Genomic DNA, 27,324 nt, shown 5'->3' with positions numbered 1-27,324 from the left:
TCTCTCTCTCTCTCTCATTCTCTCTCTCTCTTTCTTTCTTTCTTTCTTTCTTTCTTTCTTTCTTTCTTTCTTTCTTTCTTTCTTTCTTTCTTTCTTTCTAATCTTTACCTACCCTTGGGAAACTGAGCATTCCAGGGCCCACTGGCTGTTTTTTTAAAATCTGTCTTAAGTTACTGATCTGATTAAATGCCATTTTAGCAAATATGAATTTCCTGCCCCCACTCTACCTTTCCTTCCAATCAATTATCATTACTATCTACTACCCCCACACACACACACATGTGTGCACACACACACTTTACTGCCTAGAAAAGATATTCTTTTAAATGTATAATGATCACCTTACTTTACATGGCATTTGATTGCCTCTGTCTTTCAATGATCGGAGAGATGGTCAGTAGTCTCTCATTGGCTCTTCCCGTGTTTTGAACCATCCATCAGCCGTGTTTTAAACACACACATATTAATCACATAGAACATTAGTTTTATGGATCTCGGCTGCATATCATTTGTGAATGGAGACGTGGAAGCAGAGGGCGGTTGTAGACAGAATGCTCTGCTTGGTTCTCATTATCTGTTAAGATGAAATGAGCTGGAACAGACAGCACTCTCCCCTCCTTTCATGGGAGCCATTTCCATTTTCTGTGCTTTTCCTTTGAAACAAACTCCGACTCATTTTACGGCCAAGACTTTTGATAATTGCTGTAGTTTCGTGACACCCTGTGACAATTCTGCAGGGCTCAGATCCATCTGTGGTCACATTAACTGTTCATATGATTCTTCCTTTCTCCCACTTACTGTGATCACTTGTGACGTCAGAATACACACAGTGAATGCTACTATTTCTACTTCACTGTCCTACTAGCTATGGGACTTTGTGGTTGGCTCCCTTATGATGTCTGTCTTCTTCCTTCTTCCTTTCCTTGTTTTCTTTCTTTTTCCTTCCATCTGGTCTCAAAATCCTCTTGAGTCTAACTGCAAAGTACTAAGACACACACACACACACACACACACACACACACACACACACACACACACACACACAACTTTTTCTGGGTCTTTGCCTTACAGAGCTCTCCACTTTCTATAGTTTTATACTGGTGACTGACTTCTGTCATACTCCACATGACCATATCTCCCCTTGTCATCTGCCATCGGATTACCCACAAATGACTTTCCATTCACCTGACAAGTTTTTCTTTCCTAGTACCTCAGTTGATATCTATGGATGCTTTTTCACTGCCTCAAGGTTTAACAGAAAATGTGTGGTGTAGGTGTTCAAAAGACTCCTTTTCTGATCCCATTAGTTACTATCACTGTCTCTGTGACTTACATGACTTACCATTAAGGATGCACCTCTCATAACATGAGATGAGGATCTCTTGAAGTAAAGGTGTAAAAATGCTTGGAAAATTATAGGGCTCATAAACAAATGGATAATCTCAACTGTGGATCTAATTTGCTTTTAAAAACCCTTTATCTAACCTTTGAAATGGGATGTTTTGCATGAAATCTACATATTTGGTTTTCCTTGAACAACTGGAAGGTCAGATACACTGGGTCTTCTACTTCATCGGGACAGTGATTAGCTGACAGCAAGAGGTGAACGGTGCTGAACTAGAGCTCACAGCTGACACACTTTTCTTGGTAACTCACATCGGCCTCTTCCTGCATTTACTTTGCAGCCACCCTAGTCTAAGCTTTGTGCACTCCTTCTGCAGACAACAATTTTAAAATTCTAAACACTAGAGTTGAATATGGCAAATAGCAAACAGAAGTGAAGGCTTATTCTGCCCAGAGGCAGATGCCATAGTTCATATGACATATGCAAGTCACTAGGTTTCCCTTTAGACTTCATAGTTGAAGCCTGGAACATTGAAATTATATCTGACTCATCTATAGCATATATTCATAACAGTATAAGCATGAACACGTTTGGCTTTAAATGTGAGCTATAAAAATCACAGTATGTCTGCAGGAAAAATGAAAGGAGAAAAAATGTCAGTTAACAGCTAACTGCACCATTTTCATTCTGGGTGATTGGATCCATTGGCTTATTTGAGTCTGATTACTCAGTCTTAGTACAAGAGCTCTCTTACTCTGTGAATGTGAGTGTGTGTGTGTGTGTGTGTGTGTGTGTGTGTATACATTTACATGTACATGTGTGTGAGTAGTCATGTGTGTGTCAGAGGAGGGGGTAGAGGTTAACTTCTGGTATCATTCCTTATGTGGCATGCACTTTGCTTGAAATAGTCTCCCAGTGGTCTGGAATTTGTCAAGTAGAGTAGGCTGGCTCACACCATCAAGCCCCAGAGACCTGTTGTCCCCGTCCCAGATGAGTTTACAAATGCATGTGGCCATAGTTTTGCTAGTATGAGTTCTGGGGATCTAACTCAGGTCCTTGTGCTTACAGAGGGAACACTTAGCATCAGAATAACCCCCTAGGCTGAGAGAGCCAAAGAGGCTTTGTGTAAGTTTCACTAAGGATGCTGTACTTCTCTTTGATGCTGTTTTGAGGTCTGGCATACCAATGGGAAGTTATATTCTTTATGCTGGGGATTTTATGTTCATATAATTGACTCGTTGTATCCTGATTTCCCTTTTTAACTTTATAACCATGTCCTGCTTTTGTGCTTGTCAGTGAGTACTTTTTTTACTGATAGTAGATCCATGTGGCATAGAACTCTTTTTCCCAAGTCTTCTTCAGCCAAGAGACAGGGCCTGTCTCTGTTGTCTCTGTCCTCATTTCTGACCTATTTTTCCAGCACATGCTCAGTATGTTCGAAGCCATGTTTACCACTGCATGAAAAATGACTGGTTCACATAGTGAAGTTAATCTGCCATTCCCACACCTCTCCTTCACTTCAGAAATCCCTTCCTACCTTATCGGTTCTCTTTTCCACAGCCATGGAGGGGAAACATTAAGAAGCACTTTGCATTTCATATCATGAGCATAACAAAACAGAAAAGAATAAGCCTATCTACTTTTCCCCCTTGCTCTTGATGGATGTTAATGCTGTGCAGGTGTTAGGCTGTGTAGCAAGACTGAATGTAACTTAGTAACAATTTTTGGTTTTACTGACCCCCCTGTTTTTTATTGTTGGAGTTAAACTAACCCCACTATAATTGACTAAGTACTGAATTTTGATGTTATTGCATTTTATTACAAATAATTAAGAATGTTCAATTACTTTAAATAATTGCTTATGACTGAAACAGAGGATGAACTGTTGCAACAACTAGAGTTAAGTCGTTGTGGTTCCAGGGTGAGAACCTTCTAACGAGGCATCTAATAAATTAATATGAAAAAGTACTGTTGATTTCAGATGTCTTAAACAATGAAATTCCATGTGAATATAGCATTTACTCAATGGAAAAGCAGACTTATTCCTGTAGACTAGGAAGGGGTGGGGAAGGAGCAAATGACTGGAAAAGGGAGAAAACAGGAGGGAAAGCATGCACTTTGAATGACAGCATGATGTAATGAAACCTCATTTTGTAACATTATCTTGTTGTGCCCAGGACATAACACCTCCTCCAACTTATTATAGTTATTTCATGCATTGGCCAGCTTCACTCAGTCATCCAATTTGCATTGGCAGAAGTCGTGCCTTTCTTGCCTTTCTCAATTGTAGTCATCTCTAGCCCAATGCTTGGTGTAGAAAATGTGTAACGTATCTGTATATCTGTTGTATCCAACATCATTTTTGTAGGTTTGATATCATTTTCTTTAAAACAAATTGCAAATGTATAGATTACTTGTAGAGCAACTAAACCAACCAAGACACCTCCGAGGCTCATATTTTGAATGTTTTTACTCCAGCACATAGTGCTATACTGCAAGTTAGGGTCTAGAAGTAGATGGGGCTTTGAACGTCATAGCCTGGCCTCTAGTTCCCCCCTTGCTCTCTGCTTACTGTGCTGCAATACTGTGAGGAGCCTTTTTACCACACACACTTGCCACCATGACTTCCTTAAGACAGGGGGTCTGGAATCTTCTGAAACTATGAAAAAAAAGAAATCTCTCCTTCCTTAAGCTGTGTTTGTGGACGGTGTTTAGTTGACAATATTGACAATTGGATCCAGTTTATGACTCAGGTCAGAGATTATAGCTCAGGATATACTTTCAAGGGTCACCAGAACATGGTGTGATTAAGACCAGAGCATGTCGTCATTGACACCAAGGGGGGGTGGGAGAAGGACCCAGGAGAAAAGATGGGCAAGGGGCAGGGAGCAACCCATGAGATTGGAGGAAACTCCTAAAGACTGATAAAACCTGTAAACTTGGAGAACAAAGCTAATTTTAAGGTAAAAATTAACTAAAATATTGAAGACAAATGCTCCTCCAAAATGGGACCAGAGATTGACCACTGGGGTTTGTAAGTGGGCATTTAAAACCTTGCAAGTAGCTGCCCCGAAAATGTGATGCTTTCCCTGAAGGATTTGTTCTCCCTTGGAAGAACTTCTTAGTTTTGGCTTCCCTACCCCCTCCATTCTTCTTTAATGTTCTCCCTTGCTCCTCTCTCTTTCTCTCAACTTTCAAGCATCATTTTTTTTATTATTAGATATTTTCTTTATTTACATTTCAAATGCTATCCTGAAAGTTCCCTATACCCTCCCCCCACCCCTGCTCCCCTACCCACCCACTCCCACTACTTGGCCCTGGCCTTCCCCTGTGGTGGGTCATATAAAGTTTACAAGACCAAGGGGCCTCTCTTCCCAATGATGGCCGATTAGGCCATCTACACAAGCATCATTCTTATGTCATCAAACAGCTGACTGTCCCTAAGACCAAACAAGTTCTATTTTCAAGAGTGTCCTATCCAAGAAGGCTTAGTGCTCGCTACCAGAATTGCAGCGATGCATGGGAGATCATCACGGCCCTGCAAAGGGATGACATGCAAATTTGTGAAACATTCCATGTTTTAAAAAAAATTAAATAATTAAAGTAATGACAGAAGAATTAGGAGACAGTCATGGGAACAGCCACTGTGTATATACCAAAATTACTTTTAAAAACATGTACCATCAGAGCAGATAGAGTTGAAGGTACTCTCTCGGATTGTTTTTAGGAGAGAGGATGCTGATGTTTGGAAAGTGGTATTTGGAATAAACAACCTGGACCATCCATCAGGCTTCATGCAGACCCGCTTTGTAAAGACCATCCTGCTACATCCCCGTTACAGTCGAGCAGTGGTAGACTATGATATCAGCGTGGTGGAGCTGAGCGATGATATCAATGAGACAAGCTACGTCAGACCTGTCTGCCTACCAAGCCCAGAGGAGTATCTAGAACCAGATACATACTGCTACATCACAGGCTGGGGCCACATGGGCAATAAAAGTAAGTGAGTGTCATCAGTCATGGTTGCCCATTCTGCAATGAAAAGCCTAGGGTTGCTTTTAGGCTTTGCCTACCATTTCCCATTTCCCATTGTAAAAACACAGCCATGTGGTGTAAATACTAAGCTTGTGTTATATTCTCCGCTCTAAGCCAACTGCGCACATGAACCATCCATCATAATGCATAAACCTGCCTGCCTGAGATGCAAACTCAAGCATCCTTCCACACAGCTCTGATCTTTCTCCAGAGGGCTACTACCATGCAAGGTATGACATGCCCAAGATCCCTGCTAGAGAGAACAGTGGTTTGGGCTAACTCTTGGCAGAATTTCTCAGAGGCTGTGTGGAGTAATTAGGCAATCCCATTTCTGTATTCAAGCTACATAGTCACACTTTCAGTTTTGCAATTAATTTGTTCTTATCTACATAGGCAGCACATCCTCCTATGAAGAAGTGTGATACATATCTCACTATTTAAATTGCTTCAGTTGGGCTTCATGGAAAGTGATTTAAACACAAAACACATAGAAATAGTTTGACTTATTTAAAGTTTATAATAAGAGCCGAGAACAAAATAGTTGTGTCAGCTGCAGGAGTGAGCCATTCTCTGAATGGTGGCATCTTGATATTAACCACAAGAACACCAGTTTAAAGGAATGTGCCATCACTCCTATACAAAACAAAACAAAACAAAACAAAAACAAAACCATGATTAGCATTGTAATAAAATGAACAGAATATACTTCACAGTGCCTCTATTTGTGTTCACCACAAAATATCTATATAAATTCATGATAATACGGTACATGGCACATATGCCATAGTCAGAGAATAGCATGAAGAATAGGCAAATGAATTCATTCTGGAAGATCAGATTGACCCCGGCCATTCCAATCTCTTGCTTTCTACAGAAAGGATGAGATGATTCTAGAACATATAAGATTGTTACACAAGGAATAAATAGCCCCATGGCCTCTAAGATGCTGGTGATACGAGCCTTGTCTACCCTAGTGTGCAGTACACCGTTGGCTGCTGCGCTCATTATCATCCCTCTGACATCCTTCTGGTTTGTTAAGCTTGTACTACATCACATTTGTTTTCCCCAAATGATTGTTATTAGCACTGTTTCCCCATCATGGCTTCAAATCTGTATGGTTTTAGGATGTGCAAATAAGATTTATGAGGTTTTGCTTGCAGACAGCCACTGTTATTCTTGAGAAACTTTAAGCAAGACAGAAGCCATATATTCCATCTATTGTAAGCAAGAGATGATACCGTCCCTTTTAAAATCTGTCACAGCCTCTAGGATGAAAGGTTCCACATCAGAACAAGGGTCACAGGAGCACATGTGAGGTGGGCCAGTTCCTGTGAGGGTCAGAAGCTTTTCTCTAATCCCAGAGCAGGATGGGTATACTGAGCTAACATCTCTTCCCTGCCATCCTCTTTTCCACAGCACATGACAAGGGGACATCCTTCCTAATGCTGTGACCCTTTAATTCATGTTCATGCTCCAGTGACCCCCCAACCATACATTTTATTGCTACCTCATAACCATAATTTTGCTACTGTTATGAGTCATAATATAAATATCAGATATACAAGATATCTGAAATGAAATCTCTGTGAATGGGTCACTCAACCTCCATAGGGGTTAAGAAATTCTTACTTAATGTGTCTCACTAGAAAAATAGGCGCTTCATCAGATAGATGATTACTATCAAAAGTTCTAAGCAGAACATTTGGGTTTCAAATAAGTCTTCCCCTTGAGGTGATATTTAAGGGAAACGATGTGGTCCTCTCAGTGTTGTGAAAGTATTCCTGCAATATTTTTCATTTTGTATTTTGCTGGCCACGCCTTTGTCAGTCTTACGCTCTTGTGCATCTCTTTTTCTTTCTTCTTCTTTGAACGCAGTGCCCTTTAAGCTGCAGGAGGGAGAGGTCCGCATTATTCCTCTGGAGCAGTGCCAGTCCTATTTTGACATGAAGACCATCACCAATCGGATGATCTGTGCTGGCTATGAGTCCGGCACCGTGGACTCATGCATGGTGAGCTGCCTTCCGACTCTGCCATGACTTTCGTGAGCTTGCGGAGCTGATTACAAGTCATGTGTGGTCCCTCAGGAACATTTATGAATATTGTTCCCAGGAGGAGAGTTGAGGCAGCCCATCTCCTTTAATCAATTTGGTGGCTAAGACAAACCTAATCATGAGGGGCAAATAGAAATCACAGCTTCAAATCCACTGTCTTAAGCAGTAGGGGGACACCAGAGGACATTGCCAGGTATAACCACAATAACATTAAGACATACATTGGCAGCCCAGCTCCCATAGTGTGTGAAAGGACTTCTGCCTACAATTGCTTGATATGTCGTGGCCTTCATTTGACTAGCAGCCTGTCATTGTCACTGCCTCTAACCTCAGACAGGACTTAACGGCCATTGTGATCTTCAAAACATGCCTTAAAAGCAATGTCTGGGAGGTTTCAAACATTTACTTAAACATTCGGCAGCTATTGTGCTAAACTGTCTCTCTCTCTGGGGTTCAAATAGACAAGTGCACCAAGTAGCAGGCAAGCGAGGGGCGGGCTGTGGGGTTTCTACTCTGCCATTTTGTTGCTTTAAAGCAGTCAGACTGCTCCTAAGATTTTTGTATTAAGCAAAGAAAAGCCACGCCTATCATTAGCCCAACACAATTACATGGCATTTGGGATGGGTCATTTTGGAACATTATGTACAACTGATTAATTGGAGGAATGTTTTAATTTCCATTTTTGGGTACTTCCTACTTTTATAAGATCAATTTAAACAATAAAATTACTGAGATAATTAGTTTTGACGCATAAAGCTTTTTTTTTTAATTTATGACTTTTTGTGGTGTGTTATATAAGCCTTCTGATCTCATGACAAGACAGAACAAAATCTCTCTACTCAGTACATCAATCCCTTTAAAACTCAGAATCCATCATATTTATGGAATGTTCAGTTTATACAGTGGAAAGCAGATGCCCTCCTAGGCTTACTATGGAAAACTTTGCTGAAATTTTCTGACTCAGTTAAGCTATTAGGCTTCATTGTATCCTTAGGATGATAGCCCCACCACTAGACCTCTGAACTCCCATGACTAACATCGATTGCTTTTCCTTGCAGGGAGACAGCGGTGGGCCTCTGGTTTGTGAACAACCGGGAGGACAGTGGACATTATTTGGTTTAACTTCATGGGGCTCCGTCTGCTTTTCCAAAGTTCTGGGACCTGGAGTGTACAGCAATGTGTCTTATTTTGTTGACTGGATTGAAAGACAAATATATATCCAGACCTTTCTCCAAAAGAAATCCCAAGGATAATCGGAGACTTTGTGGGGAAACCTACATGAAGAATGACCCTCTTGAACGGAAGCGTGTCCTGCCAAGCGCTGTACGGAAAGGCGTGTCACGGACAGGACACTCAACATGCACTGCAAGGTCTTTCCTGTTGTGTTAGATGAGTTTTACTCAGGCTTTAATCTCTTTCAACGTTATCATTCATTAATCTCATGAATTCTTTTAAAAGCACAGAGCAAAGTAGGTTTTGTTCTTTTGCTAGGCTAACCTTGATTGTAGTGTACAATTATCAACCCATAGAGACATTTGGAGCTCTAGGGTAACAAGTTATAGAAAGCTCCTTTTATGACTATTACAAAACACACACAGAGATAGACGCTGATTGATCTCCAGTTTCTGCTCAAGCACAGTGGCTTAGGGGGCACATTTCAGATCTGATCTTGGAGACTGGCTTTTAATTTGTAAAAAGCCAAGATAATATACATGCTTCTATTATTTACTATACTCTTCTAAATAATTTGAAGAAATTATGAAAGACAGAGAAAGGACCCACAGTGTTGTTCTAGACAGTTGAAGTTGCAAGAATGTAAAATTCTCTAGCCAACAAAACTAACACTCAGAAGTAAGTATAATTCTATCCTTTCTGTATTCAAATTAAACTTAAAATCTCCATCAGACTTGTTCCTGTTACTGGGGATTTTCGGTGTATGTCACTTAGATGACTGTGATGTCAAAAACCAGGTCAATCCTTGAGGAAATAATTTGTCTGCTTATGTGGGAATGAATAAGAACCTTTTCCATTCCGTAAAACACACAAATTAAAAAGGAAAAAAAATTAAAAATATCCCACCCCCAATTAAATCTGAAAATTAGTCTGCTTGTATTCACCCAAAACAGAAAAGTTACAGAAATGTATTTCAAAGTGCAGCAAAATGTTTCATGGAGTATATAACATTTTGCAATTCCCCCCTCATGATGTCTACCATCTGGTATTACCATTTTGCCTTGTTGATAATTAAAACTAAATTTTAAGGATGCTTTTAAGCACTGGGCTATTTTATGGGAATCCATTTCCAAAGCAATTAGTGGTTAAAAGTATTTTTTCCCACTAAAAAGTTTCAAAACACAAATCTTCATATATACCTAATTTAATTAGCCAGACATGAACTATGTAACACATCCAAATGCCTTTCTGAACAACTAGGATGCACTGCTAAACTTCACCAGCAACCAGACTGCCTCAGTATTCCAAACAGGGCCTACCTGCAATTTTATATGTGTATTTTGTACTCTTTTTCTAGATAGTTCCAGTGCAAAACATTGTTTCAACCCTTATTCTCCATGTTATTTACCTCTTGTCCTGGAACTTGTTACAAAGTGTGTGTGGCAAATGGTTGTACTGCAGTCATGACTGTATGAAGGTTTAAGACCATTGGTTGGTTTTGTTATAACTGTTGGCACATAATTAATAAAAATGTTTTTTAGCATTGGTGAACCTGCAGTCAGTAAAATGTACCTACTGGACTTATTTTAAATAATTCTAAATACAAATAAAATGGTTCGATCTTTTTTTTATTTTTCTGGAGGACTATGGATAGACTATAGAGACCAAGTTCCAGAAAAGTGATTATCCCTCTAATAGCATCCAGAAAAGTGATTATCCCTGTAATAGCATAGCGGTACCCAGTGATGTACAGCCCACTCTCACAAGAACCTGCTCTTCTGAGCTGTAACAATTTCATGGTTGGTCTGAGGGTTGTCAGTAATGCGAACTGTGGTCTGGAGAGATGGCTCAGCAGTTAAGAGCACCATCTGTTCTTCCAGGGATCCTGGGTTCAAATCCCAGCAACCACACAGTGGCTCACAACCCTCTGTAATGGGATCTGATGCCCTCTTCTGGTGTGTCTGAAGAGAGTGACAGTGTACTCACATACATAAAATAAATAAATCTTTAAAATAATAATAATAATAATTGTTCACAAAGTACTCAGAGAACATCAACTCTGCTAATGAGTAGTCCATTTTTTTGCAAGGGTTCCTATGCTTTAGAAACCTTTTATAACAAAATCATAATCCCAAACTCTTCATTATTTGCTTTCTTGGATTCCTCAAAATATGCTGAAGTTCTCTAAATATAAAGATACAACACACAACACTAGCTTTGCTAATTTTGCATAAAATTGTGGTTCTATAAACTCAACCTTTTAAAAGCTTTACAGAAATCTGAAAATCTCCTCAGAATAGAACAAGGGGTGTTTCAGAAGGTTTTTTTTTTAAATAAAGAAAAATAGTTAATCATTACATAACTAGATGTAGCAATACTTTTTAGCAAGATATACAAATCATTGCATAAGGCATATAAATAGCTTCAGATTTATCCAACACATTAAGTTTGGAATTAATTTATGAGCAAAGTTATGAGGATTATAGCTCCATGACATAAACATTAATGCTTTCCTATATTCTTATGTACAGATAATTCACATATTGTAAACGACCTGCTTCTTCCTCCCTTTTGTCATATTTCTTTAATCTTTATATTAAAACTTTATATTATATCTTTATATTAATCTTTATATTAAAATCTTTTATTGCATATGAGATTCACTTTAAGGTTTATTTGGGAAGTGATGATCTCAAGGACTGAACTCCTGTTGCTATGGGGTTGATGAATGATCTAATATCAAGTGAATTTTTTTCCCCGTAGACAAAAAGGCCCGAACCGCGTTCTGACAAAGGCACGCCTTGGTGTTTTCCTCCTTAGTGCTAGCATCAATTACAGCCAGATTCAGAGAGGAGTTACAGGAGTGATGACAGTTTACAGTGAACATCATTTATTAAATAATTTATTAAAAAAAAAATCTCAAGGAAGCAGAAGGCAGCTTCGTTTAGACACATGGTTTTGTGACAGTTCCAGAAATCAGTCTATGTGAAAAGACCATTTAACAACGAGACCAGGAAGGTACAGAAAGTGACTGGGACGGTGCCCAGCGGGTAGCAGGCCCTGAGGATAACAGTTTATAAGACTTTGATGTAGACACTGATCTTTAGCATAAAGGTTCATGAAGAGAATTCTAGATGACAGGGAGGTGGCAGCTGTCAGGTGAATATGGAAGCTTTGAAAGACTTCAACAAGTGTACATGACTTCACAGTAGCAATTTGACTTGACTGGTGTAAGCTAGTTTCTAGGCACTAAATGGAGCCAGCATCCATCCGCGATTTGTCATAGCAGAAACCTTGCTACAGACCTCTCTGCCCTTCAATATGTTTGTTTTTCTAAAAACCTCAGAGATTCCCACTGAGAATAACCTGTATCAATTTCCACTCATATCTCATTCTGTGGAGGGCACAACACAGACAAATTCTTGAGCACTGTTACAATTATGAACTCTCAAGCGGACTCTGGAAGATTTTCCAAATGATTGTCTCATTATAACGTGAGTGTCATCAATTTTAGAACCCAGGAGTGGCTCACACACGGCCTGTAGGCTCAGCTGATTGTGTTTCGTGGCCGTTTGTCTGTTTCCTGGTTGACACCTTCTGCACATAGGGAGTCTCTTCGTCTACTCCATAACAGGGTAAACAGCAAACAACAGTAAACAGAGCAGAAGGCAGCCTGGTACTGTTGAAAACACTAGCCTTCTTCTTTGCCCTTCCCTACAAAGGCTACTTCAGCACAAAGCTGAAATGACAGAGGGTAATGATAACAAACACCTTCAGTCGGGGAGCAAAGCCTTCTCTCATGGGAAATGAAAGGCTCTTGGGAATTTTTCCTCAAAAATTAATGAGTTTTCCTAACGAACAATTTTTTAAAGTACTTTTTTCTTTTCATAAGGAGAATTCACGTTGGACCTCACCTGAAGCATTTTCCAAATGCATGGTGAGGCCAATCTGCAAAATAAATCTATTTCAAATAAGATTCTTTAATAATGTTTGCATTTATAAGACCATTAAAATTCCTTTCCAAAAATCAAAGTTTCACAAAAACAACATATTCTCCTGAATTAAAATATTCCAGTTCCTAACCTCTGCTCCGGTCAAACACTATCCCTTGTTTACAAATGTGCCCACAGGTATATAGTTGTAGATAGGGTCTTGGTTTTTTTCCATGCCAAGCAAAATGCTGATATCCCTTGTACAAAGCCACAAGTAATCCTAACTTCCGAGAGGTGCCTCTTCTACATCCTTCCAAACTTGAAGGATTACCAGCAACTCTAAGCAGGGTGTCCTGCCTGTTTAACTTGCTGAGGGTCCAGTCGTCCTGGAGGCCCCAGGTTCAGAGCAGCCATGGTCTAGCGCAGTTTCACATGTGCTCTGCTCAACAGTACGCACTGTTGCTGTCTTCATTGCAAGGACAGCAGAAGACCCAGGCGTGGGTCTTCCTGACTTAGCAGCTGATTGGCTGGCATGCTGAGATGCCACGTGATTGATCTTTGCAGTCCCTCTCCACCTCTTGAGAGCTTCAGCTCTCTCCTCTGGAGGTAGTCGGTCAAAGTACTTGGCTCTGAGAACTGGAGATGGAAACATGGATCCCTGAAGAACTCGGTAGGCAAACCTAGGTTACAAAGAACATCATAGCATTATGTTCACTCCCGATGCATCAGGGGACCCATGGAGAATAACGATCAGTTAGAATTTAAAAAGGAAATATCACTTGGCTTCTGAGATAGAGGAAGGTAAGTCAGCTATAAAACAGAGATTAAAAATAATATTGAACTGGGCGGGATGGTAAGCCTTTATAATTCCAACACTTAGAAGGTTAAATTAGAGGGATAGCCACTAGTTCAAGGCCAGCTTAAGCTTGTCAGTGAGTTTCAGGCCAGTTTGGGCTACTGTGCAAAACTCTGATTTTTTTTTTTTTTTCGAGACAGGGTTTCTCTGTGTAGCCCTGGCTGTCCTGGAACTCACTCTGTAGACCAGGCTGGCTTCGAACTCAGAAATCCGCCTGCCTCTGCCTCCCAAGTGCTGGGATTAAAGGTGTGCGCCACCACGCCCGGCTAAAACTCTGATTTTTAAAAACTCAAAATAATTTAAAAATATTAAGCAAATTAATATTTGCTTAGCATTAGCAAATAGTAAGGATCCTCTAAATGCCTGCCAAATAAGCATAAAGACTCCTTTCTTCTCCTGTCACAATGGTAATAAATTTCAACATGAGTTTTGAGGCTGGGGGGAGGAAACACTCAAAGCATAGAAGATTCTTCTGCATAAGTGAAGATGGAGCTCTTGTTAGCAGCTCCATTACCTGTGACCCATAGGAAGCTTTCCTTTTGGCACGAGATAGATGTTGAACACTGTAATAATATATAGGGAGCCTTTATGAAGTGACAAGACTATAAAGGGTCTGCTCTTCCACCTTTGTCACGGGTGGATGCAGTATTAAAGTTTCATCCTCGAATGAGAGTCATCAGACCTTCTAGGACCTTGATGTGGGACTTCCCAACCTCCAGAGCTCAGAGCTTGGACATTTCTGTTTATTAAGATACCTGGTTTGAATATTCTGCTGTAGCTGTAAGACAGACCAAGGCAAGGGCTCAGGGGATGACAGAACAAAAGACAGGGCATGATCAATCCTCAGATAATTCCATGAAACAGGTTCTTTATTCCTGTGAGTTCTCCATCAAATTGGATCTTTCCATGACAGAGACATAGATGTCTCCACTCACTTAATCTAGGTCTGCTTATGGGACAACAGCTGAAATCAATATTTTAGCTAGCGTGTAGGCTGACTTCCTCATTGCTGACCAGGGTGGTCTTTGATTCATTCTTAGTAGCTCCTTGAAGCCTCTGACCCCGTGTACTTACTGTCTTGAGAAGCAAACAAATGACATACCTGGGCAGGAGTGCTACGAAGGTTGTAAGAACACAAACTAAGTAGAACACAGGGTCTAGCATGTGCTTCTGCATGATCCCGTAGGGGTTGGAGGGTGGGTTGCAAGTGACACATAAGGCTCCAAAAGCCAAGGCAAAGAAAAAGTAGGACAAGATGCTCCCAACAATGACCAGCATGTGGATCCAAGTCTGCAAGACAGAAAGGGCCCGGGAAGGAATGCTTACTAGGAGCGTACTGCAACGTGACAAACCCCTCTCTGTTAAAGGAACACGTACATCCGAGCTCCGAGGGGCTCGTTTTACAGACCTTACCACCCAAGACACAGGGCATAAGGGAAGAACATCATTCCAGAGTGGCTTTTGTTAGTGTTTGAATGCTACAAAATTAAATCAAAAGTCAATGGGCAATTCTGTTGTCTGGTTTAGTTTGTACTGTCCATGTATCAGGAGGTATTGAATTTCCTTTTTCTTTTTTATATAATCTCTCATTTGTTTTTGTTTTTTTTTGTTTGTTTGTTTTATACAGCCATTCATTGATTTGATTAATTCAGTAATCTTCAAATCTTCAGCCATTCACATATATAGTAGGAACTACCTTTGCTCAGCCATACTCGAATTCTCTTCCCTTAGTTAGCATTAAAGTGGCTTGCAGCTCTCTACTCCCTTTCAATGAAGCAAGGGCCAATAAGTGGGGACAGATGCTTAGAACTCCCAGGGTAGAAGCTTATAAAAGCTGTTGCGCCTTCCTCCGTGGTACTTAGTGCAGCATATGTCACACCCAATGTTGTTGGTGTGTGCATGTGGGGGGGGGGGGCTGGGCTTTCCTCCTATGCGAAACACTATCTCCATAAATCTCTTCTCTAGGACGGTAATTTTCAAACAAGGTGTAATTCACTCTTACTTTGTTTTCGATTATGCAAAGTATTTCCCCAAAGTACATATCTTTGCAGAAGTCACAAAGATTGTTCCTATTTTATAAAACGTGTCTTTTCAGAAAATGTTAGCTAATTCCTTGATTAACAATGTCATGCCTCTGGAACATTGCGTTTATTCTTTATTTATGCTTGCTTGCTCTATTCTTTCTTCTTTTCCTTCCTTCCCTCCCTTTTCCCCTCCCTCCCATTCATTTCTTTCTCTCGTTCTCTTTCTTCTCTCTCTCTCTCTCTCTCTCTCTCTCTCTCTCTGCTTTTCTTGTTCAAATGCCCTCCATTGGATTTAAGCACTATTCCAGTGTCTTCCCAGTGCTTTTCTCTCTCCTTATGTGCTTTTGCAAATGAGACGATGACATGGCAGCCCACGGTTGTAAATGAATTGACATAAGGAAGTGAATATAAAACTGCCCAGGAAGTGAGAGGTGGTCACGTGTGATTCATGAGCTCAAAATGGCTGAGTCTTCTAGAAAAGGCTCTGCAAACTCCATGAGCTCTGGTTGTACGTCCTCTGGCAGGAGAAACACTTCTCCAAGAAGTAACTTCTACAGAGACACTTCTGTATTTTTAGCTTTCTCTCTCCTTCTTGGAGAGAACACTCAACATTGATTAAAGTGTTGGCAACACGCTCCTCTCATGCTAAAGCCTGTGACTGAAGCCAGAGAACTAGGACTCCACCACCTGAAACTGGGACTTGGGGACAGTGAAGCAAGAGCAGAAGAAAATGCATGCAGTGCGTTCAGACCAGTGTGGATGCTGACAAGCATGCCCACTAGTTTCTGCTCCCTGGCCCTCTGCTGCCTCCCTGGGAATCTCCTGTCTGTTAGCCATGGTTCCTCAACATAATTTTCAGAACAGTTTTACTTGCTTAGGTTATCCAGAATGGATTGTTGTTGCTTTGAATGGGATTTTTATGTTTCCCATTTATGGGCTTCTAGCTGTTTACCTGTGTTCTCCTGTATTTCTTTAAAGGAGTTATTTATGTCCTTCTTAAAGTCCTCTATCACCATCAAGAGATGTGATTTTAAATCAGTGTCTTGCTTTTCTGGTGTGTTAGAGTATCTGAGGCTCTCTGTGGTAGGAGAACTGGGTTCTGATGGTGCCAACTGGTATACATACATGATGTGTCAGTTCCTCTGGAACACACAAAGCCTGCAGCATGTCTTTTGGCAGAACCAAAAGTATCCCTGACAATTGTTTAAAAGTTGAACAGACATTCAAAGGAGACCAAATGTTATAGATTTTGGATTTCCTTCAGCCAACCTGCTATTTGCATGTTAACATTTTATCACGTTTGGGGTTTATAAGATCATTCTGCATAAGAAAAGCATAGGATGCTAAAAATATATTCATTCCTACTTTATAACTTGTTAAATTAATTGGATAATATAGCATCATATGTTTTAAACCATAACCTCACTCAATGAGTTCCTGTTTGAAATCCATCTATTTATCTTGATGGTAAATACACTCCACAAATGATCAGGTATCTTCCTTTTCACTCACAAGGGTTACTCTGAGTCAGTCTTCTCTCTGACACTGGTTTACGTGATGAACAAAACTGGCCTGAGCCCTGACTTCACAGATTGTAATTTGATGAGGAAGATGAACGTGAATCAGATGATCCCGTCATTAAATGGATAATACGCATTATTTTTTTATTCTTATTTTTTTCTTTTTTTATTATTATTTTCTTTATTTACATTTCAAATGCTATCCCGAAAGTTCCCTATACCCCACCCCCCACCCCTGCTCCCCCACCCACCCACTCCCACTACTTGGCCCAGGCGTTCCCTTGTGCTGGGTCATAAAAAGTTTGCAAGACCAAGGGGCCTCTCTTCCCAGTGATGGCTGATTAGGCCATCTTCTAATACACATTATTTTTGAGCTTATGAATAAGAGCAAGAGAAGAAGATGAGCTAATGGTGAGTCAGGAAAAGTTGAACAGGAAAAGAGTGAGTGCTGAGATACACAATGATCCAAAGTATTGGTTTGAATAGGTATGGCCCCCACAGACTCCTGTGTTTGAATGCTTGGCCACAGGGAATGGCACTATTAAGAGGTGTGGCCTTTTGAAATAGGCGTGGCCTTGTTAGAGGAATTGTGTCACTGTGTAGGCAGGCTTTGAGGTCTCCTATATATACTCAAGCTGTACTCAATGTGGCACATAGTCTCTTCCTTGCTGCCTGCAGATCAAGATGTAGAACTTTCAGCTCCTTCTCTAGCACCATGTCTGCCTACAGAATGCCATGTGTCCTGCCATGATGACAATGGACTGAACTTCTGAAAAACTGTAAGGCAGCCCCAATTAAATGATTTCCTTTATGAGTTGCCTTGGTCATGGTATATCTTCACAGCACTGTAACCTAACTAAGACACAACGGGAATCTAAAAGTATCTCTACTAATAGATACGGCAAGTAGGGAGGTTCTGATGTTGATAATGAACTCAACACATATGAGAAGCTGGAAGAGGAATGACATTGTGCCATCTCTTTTTTTTTTTTCTTTTTTTTGGTTTTTCAAGACAGGGTTTCTCTGTGTAGTCCTGGCTGTCCTGGAACTCACTTTGTAGACCAGTCTGGCCTCGAACTCAGAAATCCGCCTGCCTCTGCCTCCCGAGTGCTGGGATTAAAGGCGTATGCCACCATGCCCAGCTGTGCCATCTCTTGAATATGAAATGAAGGTAGGCACGGGTTAAGATCTCACTGCATGAGTTCTGATGAGCTGTATTAGAGCTTTCAAGTTCATCCTAAGTGTAATAAGAAAATATAAAAAAAATCTTTGCCCAAAGAAATCAAAAATAGTTTATATTATCTCAAAGGCATAAAGTCCTCATCTAGTAAAGACAACAGAATGGGGTCATGGCACAGGATGTCATTGACTTTAGTCCAAAGCCATCAGCTTGTTCTCGAAACCTTTCGAGCACAGATGGTGATTTACTGTCCACTGACTCACACTGCTATGAAGTAGCTAGCAGTGACTGAAACAAAGTCACAAGTACCTTTCCCTTTCCCTGGACTCAGCATCATGGCACCTGGTGACCCTGAGTTTTTTCCCTGAAAGACCCTTTTCCCACCATCTCATCACTCTTACCAATGCTGACCTTATAGCCATGGAGGACTCGGCAGGGCCCACTGCTTACAGAAGACAAATCCCCAAGCATAAGCAATGCACTCACCAAACTCTTGCTTTCGATCACCAGGTGGAGGAGAATGATGAACAGAGCCGCCGTGTTCAGGGGATTCCCAAAGGTAAAGATGTCAATGTCAGAGCCCTGGTAGGTCTACAAGGAAAGAACAGGGAGGGGGTGGGTGTGAGGAACTGCACGCACTTGTTGGTGTAACACCGTTTTATCTACGGCTCAAATGTAGCTTGAGTATTCGCTGCAATAGTTCTACTAACTGGTTACTTGGGAAAAAGGACCATTTCCAGAAAAGAGACTGAGTCTCCCAGAGAGGCTATCTGTGTATGTTGTGAACTTTTAGGTGGGATTCCTCTTCATTCTGAAGCATAATTCTGGAAGCATCTGTTCATAGCTTTAGCTCCTAAAGGCACACACACATATCGAATGCATTCTACCTAAGACACCATCGAAGCAGCACTTACAACGACCCTAAGCTTATACTTCTAGGTAACGCCACCCTACCCTACCGGTACATCTTGAAGTTCTTATGCCATTCCTCTCAAATGATACAATTCCCTGCTTCCTCAGATCCCATTTCTGAATGCACTTCCAGTTGCTTTGAATAAATTCCTCTTGAAGACTAGCATAGCCAGATACTCAGGGAGCCTAAGTCAAGCAATTTAATTTGAACAGGGCAGAGAAACTGACAGCCTTGAGAGCGAGCATCATTGAATTTTACTCCCAGTGCTGTGGATCCGCCAACCTACTTCATGGTCACACACACGCTTCTTTCTGGAAAACGGTGTAGACAGGCACTTGCAACCATGCCTATTGTGCTCAGTGCCAGCATAAACGTTTAAAATGAACTTTTCCATACACTTTGCCTACTTCTCTTACTTCCTAACTTACCTGTGAAAAGTGGTTTCTATTAAATTTCAAAGATATCCTGTATTTAAATGTACTATTCTGTGCGTGAGGCTGATAGAATTAGCCTCCTAATAAAGCTTTTATATCTCTTATATAAAGTTTTGGCCAATTTATTTATATGGCCAAAGTTTAAATTTTATTTAAGCCACTGGGGGGAAAAAAAATCAGTAGACAGTTTAGTGTTAACAGGAGAGACCTAAGAGAACTCAACTAGATACTTAATTAAATCCATGAGCCAGCATACTGTGAGGGGTTGTAAGGCGGTCAACTGAGAGTCAACCAGAGACCAGAAGCAAAGTACATAGAAACATCATTGATTCATTAATGGCAAACACACGGAGCAAACAATGACTTACAAAGTAAGGCACAAAGAAGCAGACCAGGCTTTGATAAAAGGCATCCAACAAGGTGATCCAGAAAGTGACGGGCAAGTATTCCTGGAGACGAAATACAAATCGGAGAGAAGTAAAAATTAACAAGGGTCAGAGCTAAGTAATAATCTATTCCTTCCTTCTCTGTTTCACGATGCACAGTAGGAGAATGAAGGCAACGAGCGAAGACATCTTCTCTGTTGTACCGGTATGGCTGGAAACATAACAACCATAGAGGAATTCTGATCCATTTAAAGACTGGCTGGACCAGTTTACAATCCCATAAACTATGGCTACAGGTTTCTTTTTCCTCCAACCCTCTCCAGCATGTCAGCTGTTTTGCTGCTCTTAGGCATTCTGCATTGGGTAGGATGTATGAAAACATGTGTGCGTGTGCGTGTGCGTGTGCGTGTGTGTGTGTGTGTGTGTGCCTTGTCCCTCCTAACATCACTAGCCACAAACGAAACAAAACAAAATAGAAAAGGAAAAAAACTGTCATGTAAAATAAATCTTTCCTCACAAAATAGGCTATGTCAAGTACTTGGTTATAATAATGAGGAAAGTGAAATAAAATAAAATACAGCTATAGAACTAAGCAGAAGGTTCTCAGAACAAGAAATAAAATGGCTAGTAAATAATTTAAGAACATTCAACACCCTTTGGCTATCAGGGAAGTGCAGATTAAAACCAAATTATGATCCATTCCAGTCAGAATGGCCATGATCAGGAATATAAACGGCAACAAATGTCGGTACAGATGTGGGCAGAGGGGCATCCTTATACACTCTTGGTTGGATTAGTGTAGCTACTCTGGAAATCTCAATCTGGTGGTTTCTCAAGAAACCAGAATTAGAACAAGTATTTGATCCAGCTTCAGCACTTCTGGGCAAACCCAAAGGACTCAAAGGATTCAAAGACTGGATGCAATGAGCTCAATTCTAGCAAAACCAAGAATGAATCAGTCAGCCTATAAAAAGGGGTTTTTAAGTCACTCTTGTAAACACTTGTCACTGAAGGGCTTCCATTCCCAGGGGACATGGGACTTAGCTGGGACCTAGGGTACAGATCAGTGTTCAGTGGCTCCAACCACACAGTCTAGCCCCTGGGCCTTGAACTAAAGGCAGGCTGGATGGCTCTAGGGAAGCCCATTGTTCGGTTTCAGGGGATTTAGTGCTACTATAGGCTGATGCAGATCTCGTCCTGGCAGCTGAGTGTGCATCTCCTCTTTGCAGGTTGTTTCTGTCCGGTGAGGATACCGAATCATCGGCTATCAGAAATGATGTTCAAGTCAACCTAAAGCTTGAGAAAATAAAGCATCATTTAAAACCTCTCTCATCCAATTTATGTTTATGCCCAATTGTTTAAAATAGTACTACCGAGTTCTTAATGTACTTGGAAATGGTGTATATGTTATCTTTGTTAATTCTACACCATTTCCAGAGAGTAAACAAACCGGAGTGTGGGCAAGGTAAAGAACTTGACAAGGTCACACACCTGAGAATCAGAAAGTTAACTCTTTTGTAATCCTCTGTAATTCCCAACCCATGCTGATCTATGCCAGTGTCTTCAAGGCAGCCCTTGGGCACCAGCACACAGATTTCTGATGTCTAATCTTACTGTGCTCTGCCCAGTGCTTCCATAGATGACCTTGCCAACCCCACCCATCTGCTTCAGCTCTGTCCCTGGGAATGACACAAGCCCCAGAACTGGACAACAAGAAGAAGACCCTTCTAGCCTTGGTGATAAATACCGGAGAAGGTGCGTGCCAAGCTCTGGACTAAAACATCAAAGCTAGACATTTATACTTGCTTAGAGAAAAATATGCTGCCCCCATTGCCCTGGAGTATGTAGTTGTGTGAAATCATGCTTCTCTCTTGTTTATTAGGTTAGCCCGAGGCATTTCGTCTCTTCTGTTTCTGTCACTTTCTCTTCTTTCTTTACCTCGACCTTTCCTTCTTTCCTTTTTTTCTTCCCCTTGTCTATTACCAATGTGAGAACTCTGGCAATCCTCATTCTCAACAGTAAAACATGTGACCACCAGGGGATGCTCGCCTTTGTCCATACATAGGTGTCTCAGGCTCCTGTTCACCTCTGTTTGGATCCTCGAGATGCTCACATAATAACATTCGACATTCTGGCCTAAACACCACAGTAGGAAACCAAAGAACTAAATGGACCATCAGAGCTCTGCAGCACAGCATGAAGGCACACTGCCGGGGCCTGGAGATCAGATCCAACTGTTACATTCACTAGCTCAGCATCAAGACCAGGTTACTAAAGCCAGCACCTTATACCTGTCTTGCACCACCTACAAAGTAGAAGCAGCCCTTCTTTTGAGGGATATTTGGGGGATTAAATTAAGCACTTAGAAGAGTGTCTTTTGTTGTGTAAATTTCTTGTTACAACCATGTTGGCCTTATTAATCTTGAGAAAGATGAATCAGAAACAAGAGTATTTGGACAGCCACCCTAGGTGATAGGCTACCCTGCCTATTACCCATAATCCTTCAAGGAAGAGAAGATAAGGAAGTAGCAAATGCAGGGAAGCAGGAGAGGAGCCAGTGCTAAGTGGCTAGGACCTAGAGATCAGTGGACTGGAAATGGGAGCCTGTCAGAGGCTGTCTAGGCTAAGCTAAGGCTAGCAGGTGGCCTTCCTAGAGGTGGCTCACCATTTTTGCGAGGTCTGCAATGGTGAACTCTATGAGGCAAGGTCCCAAAGAGACTTCATTTCTGGATTGCTTCTTGAAGCTGCTATGCCTTTCCTGTCATTATTAAATTAATATAATAATCTCTGGACATTAGCCCACTCTACTGAACAGATTTCTTGCAGATGAACATATAGATGAACTTCCATGAATTAGTGCTGTTTAGATGAACTAAAGATTTTATAGAAGTCCTGATTTGATCTTAGGAAGAAGGTTTTAAGAGATGGCTTTAGTTGTTCTGCTACAAAGATGTAATAAAGTTAGAATCAAGCATAGAATGTGCGTACTCCTCATAATAAGTAACACAATAAGCTTTCATAATTACACTAAAAAGAGATACAGACTTCGGACAAATTTGTGTTCAAGGAAAAGCATTCGGGTCCAAGGATGAAGCTACAGGTGTGCACTATGATAAGACAAGCATGAGAAACTGTTGCTTTGAACTTATAGTGAGCTTATAGAATGAAACACTGCTTTGAACTTCATATCAACATCCTTCTGTAACTCCCATTTTATGTAACATTTTATCTCTGAGGCAATTTTCTGAAAAACTTTTGTCTATAAAAGACCAAAAAAAAAGAAATAAAGATAATGGTTTGGTTTCCACCTACCCACTCATTCTCATCCATCCATCCATCCATCCATCCAAATGTAGTGATGTAGCCATTTTCCACTTCACCCGGTTGTGTATGTGTCTGTGTGAGTGACATCTTTCCTTTTCCTCTCTGGTCCAGAAGGAGTTAACCAGCCTGGCCAATGAAGGGTTCCTGGCTGCCTGGCCAGAGAAGGCAGTGCTAGCAATAAATCCTTTATCTCATCCCCTGCTGCTATACAGCAAGAGTTAATTACCACAGACCAGCAGTGTTTGGCTTTCAGATAGCAAAGAGTTTAAGAAAGGTAAACATTACCATATTTCCAGGCCGACTCCCAGACCTGGAAACCCCATAGCTGCTGGGAAGGTCCCCAGAAGGAGCCACTCTGATTACTACTGTCTTGTGTGGCACTGGACTCTGAAGGATTTAACTCGGGAACCAGAATGAGCTGGTTTCACATCCTGGCTCTATCATCCACTAACTCTGCCAGTTTGGGGGGGAAATTACTGACTACATATGAGGAGCAGACCCTCATTTTGGAGTAGGAAAAGTACTGGGTTCTGTCTCAAAAGGTGTCTGTGTGAAGATAAACGAGGCAGAAAAAGGTTTCCTAGGGAGCCTAAGAGGTTGAGCAGTGGGCTTTAACAAAGGTCAGCTGGCATTAACAAGGTTTCAAACTCTGAATTTCTTCTTATAAGTACATAAGAACTTTAAAGATTTATGTTGATACCACAGGCCAATGACTTAACATTTGCCATGTGTACAGAGCAGTGGTTCTCAACCTGGGGGGCCACAGCCTTTGTAGGGGTCATATACCTGATATATAATGTAAATATCAGATATTTACATTATAATTCATAACAGCAACAAAATTACAGTTATGAAGTAGCAACAAAATAGTGTTATGGTTGGGGGGGGGTCACTACAACATAAAGAATTGTATTACAAGAGACACAAGGGTTGAGAACCACTGGTATAGAGCACTGAAAGCAACCAGGCATGTTAAATGCCCCTGAGTATCTCATCCTATCCAGACCCGGCTGACTGGAAACATGCTGGCTTTCAGCATTCGAGGCATCTGCCGATACAGTGCTGCTTGAACACTACCTCTGATCGCTGACCACTCCGGTAAAGTTCAGGCAGCTGCAGGAGGGTCTCTGCTGACACATCTTTCTCCAAAACGCCATAAATGATGGGGGGGACAGATGTGAAGAGGAGGTTGAAGAAGATCAGCACCCAGTAGTCAGTCATCGATGTTCCTGAAAACCCACAAAAGAACTGGTACCAGAAAAGGAGATTCACATAGGCCTGGGGACACAAAGAAAGACGTTCAGATCTTAGAGACATCTCTATGCACTCTGAACAGGTATCTTACATGCTTCGCTGCTGAGAGCCACACCTTCAGCCTTCCACGGCTTTGTCCACAACCGGAGATGGAAGAATACAGCTTGTTATGTCGTTCTCTAATTGTGTTTTGTTTCTAATGGATATCTTATTAAATTATACACATACACACAGCAGTGCTATGTGGTGCTGGCATGATTCTAAATGACTTACAAAGAATTCATTTAGTCTTCATAACAACTTAGGAATTACTGTTGCTCCCGTTTTACAGGTGATGAGCTATAGTATTTCTGATTCCTCAAAATATATACATGCAAATCTTAGCCTCCACTGAGATGGTGATAGGAGCAGAAGCCAGATGCTAAACTTATTAAGTCATCATTGTACAGCCTGTGGGGATGGGATTAGCGTTTCTATAAAATGCACCTCTGGTGGCAGGATGTAGCCAGACCAAAGCCCAAGCACACCTACTCTCTGATTTCAGACTTCTGGCTCTTAGACTGCAGGAGTTTTCCATTGCTATCAGTGTGGTACTTTGCCACTGCATGCCGAATAATCTAAGCCACTGAGACACATAGAGAATAAGACATTTGCACAAAGCTATCCAGCCACTTATTTGCCACGTAAATGGTGGAGTTGTAGGTATCTTTACTCTAGATGAAGAGAACAAAGGTTGAATGCCTGGCTCAGAGAAGACATGCCACATGTGAATTTTTTTCCCTCTGTCGTGCCCAGTTATTTCTTACTAGTTACGAGGAATGGTGCCAACAGGATGGGCAATATTCAGTTATCTTGAACCCGAGGGAACCAAAGCACGGGATTCTTGTGCTAATATTGGATGGTCTCTTGGGAAGAAGCATGGGGAAGTGGCTGCCCTGCAGGTTTGTCTTTCCCCAGCATTGTATCTTAAAGGAGACCAGCCTAGCCAAAAGTCTGCTTTGAAAGACCAAGAGCAAACGTAGTCTAAAGACCATAATGTAGTTACACAGTCCACCTCGAAGAATCAAATGAGTCAACATGAATGTGTAAGAAAGAAAACCGAAGCTCAGTATGCTGCTAGATGTCTGTAATCCCAGCACTCAGGATGCTGAAGCAGGAGGATTACTATAAGTTTGAGGTGTGCCTGGACTACATAGTGAATTCCAGGCCATCTCAGGCTCAACACTGCCTAAAAAAATAATTTAAGAAAAAGAAGAAAGGAAGAGAGGAAAGTAGGAAGAAAGAGAGGTATGTGTAATTTAAATGGAATTACTGTTAGACACCAGGGTTTTCAAGCAATTTCTGATTATTCCAAGCAAGCAATAATAATACCATGATCACAAAATATCTACCAAGCATAAAGAGACTTTTATGAGCTGGGTAGAAAATCCTTGCAATTGGATTTTCCTCTCTTGCCCTCTTTGATATATTACAGGAGCCATTATTTCTGGAGCAGTGGACTTGTTTATTTATTTACTCATTTATTTACTTATTTGCCTCCCCAAGTACCACAGAAGCAGACCTTTTCATTTTCTCCTGACAGCTTGAGCCATTTTGTAATCCTGCTTGTCACTATCTTTTTTTACAGAAGGTCAAAAGCTGGATTTGAAATGAACCCGTCAGGACTTAATGGAATGTAAACGCACAGGGAGCAGAGCGTGCCAGCAGATGGATGGGCCTGGCAATTTGTTGTCAATAGTTCAAACATACACATTCCCACATTATCTCTGGAGACGTCTAGAACAGCTTCCGGCTGTCCTCCAGATACTAACGAACACAGCAAGTCAGCCTGACAGGACCCCTCTTCATCCCCGAGGCAACCAGCAGCAGAAGGTTGGGGCTGGGGAGGCGGTGCTTACCACATTCTTGTAGAAAAAATAGAGAATCATGTTGGAGAGCCGGGTGTAACACCAGTGCCCGTGCACGAGGAGAAGCTTGCTGAGATGTCTGAACTGAGAGATGGCGAAGTCACTGGCCATCACAGCCTGCAGAGGTGACAGGGAGGGAAGGCTATACTGGGCACAGGAACAGGGTAGAACACGCACTGCCTGGCAGGGGCAGTAACCCCAAATCTGTTAACTTACCTTCCAAACAGATGCGGAAAGCGAGACTACATATACACATGAACGTATGAATATATACATGCAAAACACACACACACACACACACACACACACACACACACACACACGCACAGATAGGCACAGTCATATCTTCCTCGTCCTCATTCTTTCATGTCTCCTTTCCCTTCCCTTCCCCCACCCCAGTCCTCTACATTTTTCATGTCATGTATTCAAATGGTAGTAGATTTTTTTTTTTCCAGTGAGAATTTAACAAAGCCATCATATGCCTACAAAGTGAAACCTTGTAACATCCTTGAGCTTTTAAAAAGGAGAACTCATGAACACAGCGGAGACTAGCTAGGACCACATAGTAGTCACAAGTGACCAACGGTGGACTGGCTGAAGGTCCAGCCTCCTTCGCTCCCCACGCCATAGCTTCGTTGCTGAACTCCAGTTTTATCATGGAGAAGCTTTTCCTCTGTAGGCAGATTATGGTCATGGCCCTTGGGTGTGTACTCACCTGCATGCCTTCTTGACCTGAGACACCGATCCCAATGTCAGCCACTTGTATCATGCTAACATCATTGGCACCGTCACCTTCACAAGGCAGAAGAAAACATAAGACACGTGAAAGGAGTGAAATATTCAAACTGGAAACCCTAGTGGCTATTCAAGGGAACAAGTTGGCCCTATGAGCTTTATCCCATGTTCCAGTTACTTAGAAATTAGTTAAGCAGAATTAAATGTAGCATCTTCCTGCCATCAGGAAAAATTCCAAGCTCAAAACTCTCTTCA

At 41.4% G+C, this 27,324-nt stretch overlaps 2 protein-coding genes across 4 annotated transcripts in view; one reads left to right on the top strand and one right to left on the bottom strand.

Annotated features, from left to right (window-relative positions):
- The window catches only part of Corin (corin, serine peptidase), a 195,745-nt gene extending 185,307 nt beyond the window's left edge, over positions 1 to 10,438 (top strand). For 2 of the 3 annotated variants that reach the window (XM_021210625.2, XM_021210624.2), the window contains exons 20-22: positions 5,073 to 5,344; positions 7,256 to 7,389; positions 8,490 to 10,152. In XM_021210625.2, the coding sequence (XP_021066284.1) occupies positions 5,073 to 5,344; positions 7,256 to 7,389; positions 8,490 to 8,684 (601 nt within the window). In that variant the 3' untranslated portion in view covers positions 8,685 to 10,152. Of the gene's footprint in view, positions 1 to 5,072; positions 5,345 to 7,255; positions 7,390 to 8,489 lie in introns of all 3 variants that reach the window. The other variant, XM_029545006.1, reaches the window with a different exon arrangement.
- Positions 10,439 to 11,553: 1,115 nt separating this feature from the next.
- Atp10d (ATPase phospholipid transporting 10D (putative)) overlaps positions 11,554 to 27,324 on the bottom strand; it is a 90,116-nt gene continuing 74,345 nt past the window's right edge. Inside the window, exons 16-22 of the mRNA XM_029545017.1 lie at positions 27,050 to 27,126; positions 26,326 to 26,451; positions 24,251 to 24,451; positions 19,832 to 19,912; positions 18,603 to 18,707; positions 14,495 to 14,682; positions 11,554 to 13,216 (exon numbers count right to left, since the gene is read on the bottom strand). Of these exons, the coding sequence (XP_029400877.1) occupies positions 12,898 to 13,216; positions 14,495 to 14,682; positions 18,603 to 18,707; positions 19,832 to 19,912; positions 24,251 to 24,451; positions 26,326 to 26,451; positions 27,050 to 27,126 (1,097 nt within the window). The 3' untranslated portion in view covers positions 11,554 to 12,897. The remainder of the gene's footprint in view (positions 13,217 to 14,494; positions 14,683 to 18,602; positions 18,708 to 19,831; positions 19,913 to 24,250; positions 24,452 to 26,325; positions 26,452 to 27,049; positions 27,127 to 27,324) is intronic.

The sequence above is a fragment of the Mus pahari genome, chromosome 13 (assembly GCF_900095145.1).
Source record: "Mus pahari chromosome 13, PAHARI_EIJ_v1.1, whole genome shotgun sequence".
NCBI classification, from domain to species: Eukaryota; Metazoa; Chordata; class Mammalia; order Rodentia; family Muridae; genus Mus; species Mus pahari.
The sequence above is the reverse complement of the archived record's forward strand: the minus strand, read 5'-3'. Positions and strand labels throughout refer to the sequence as shown.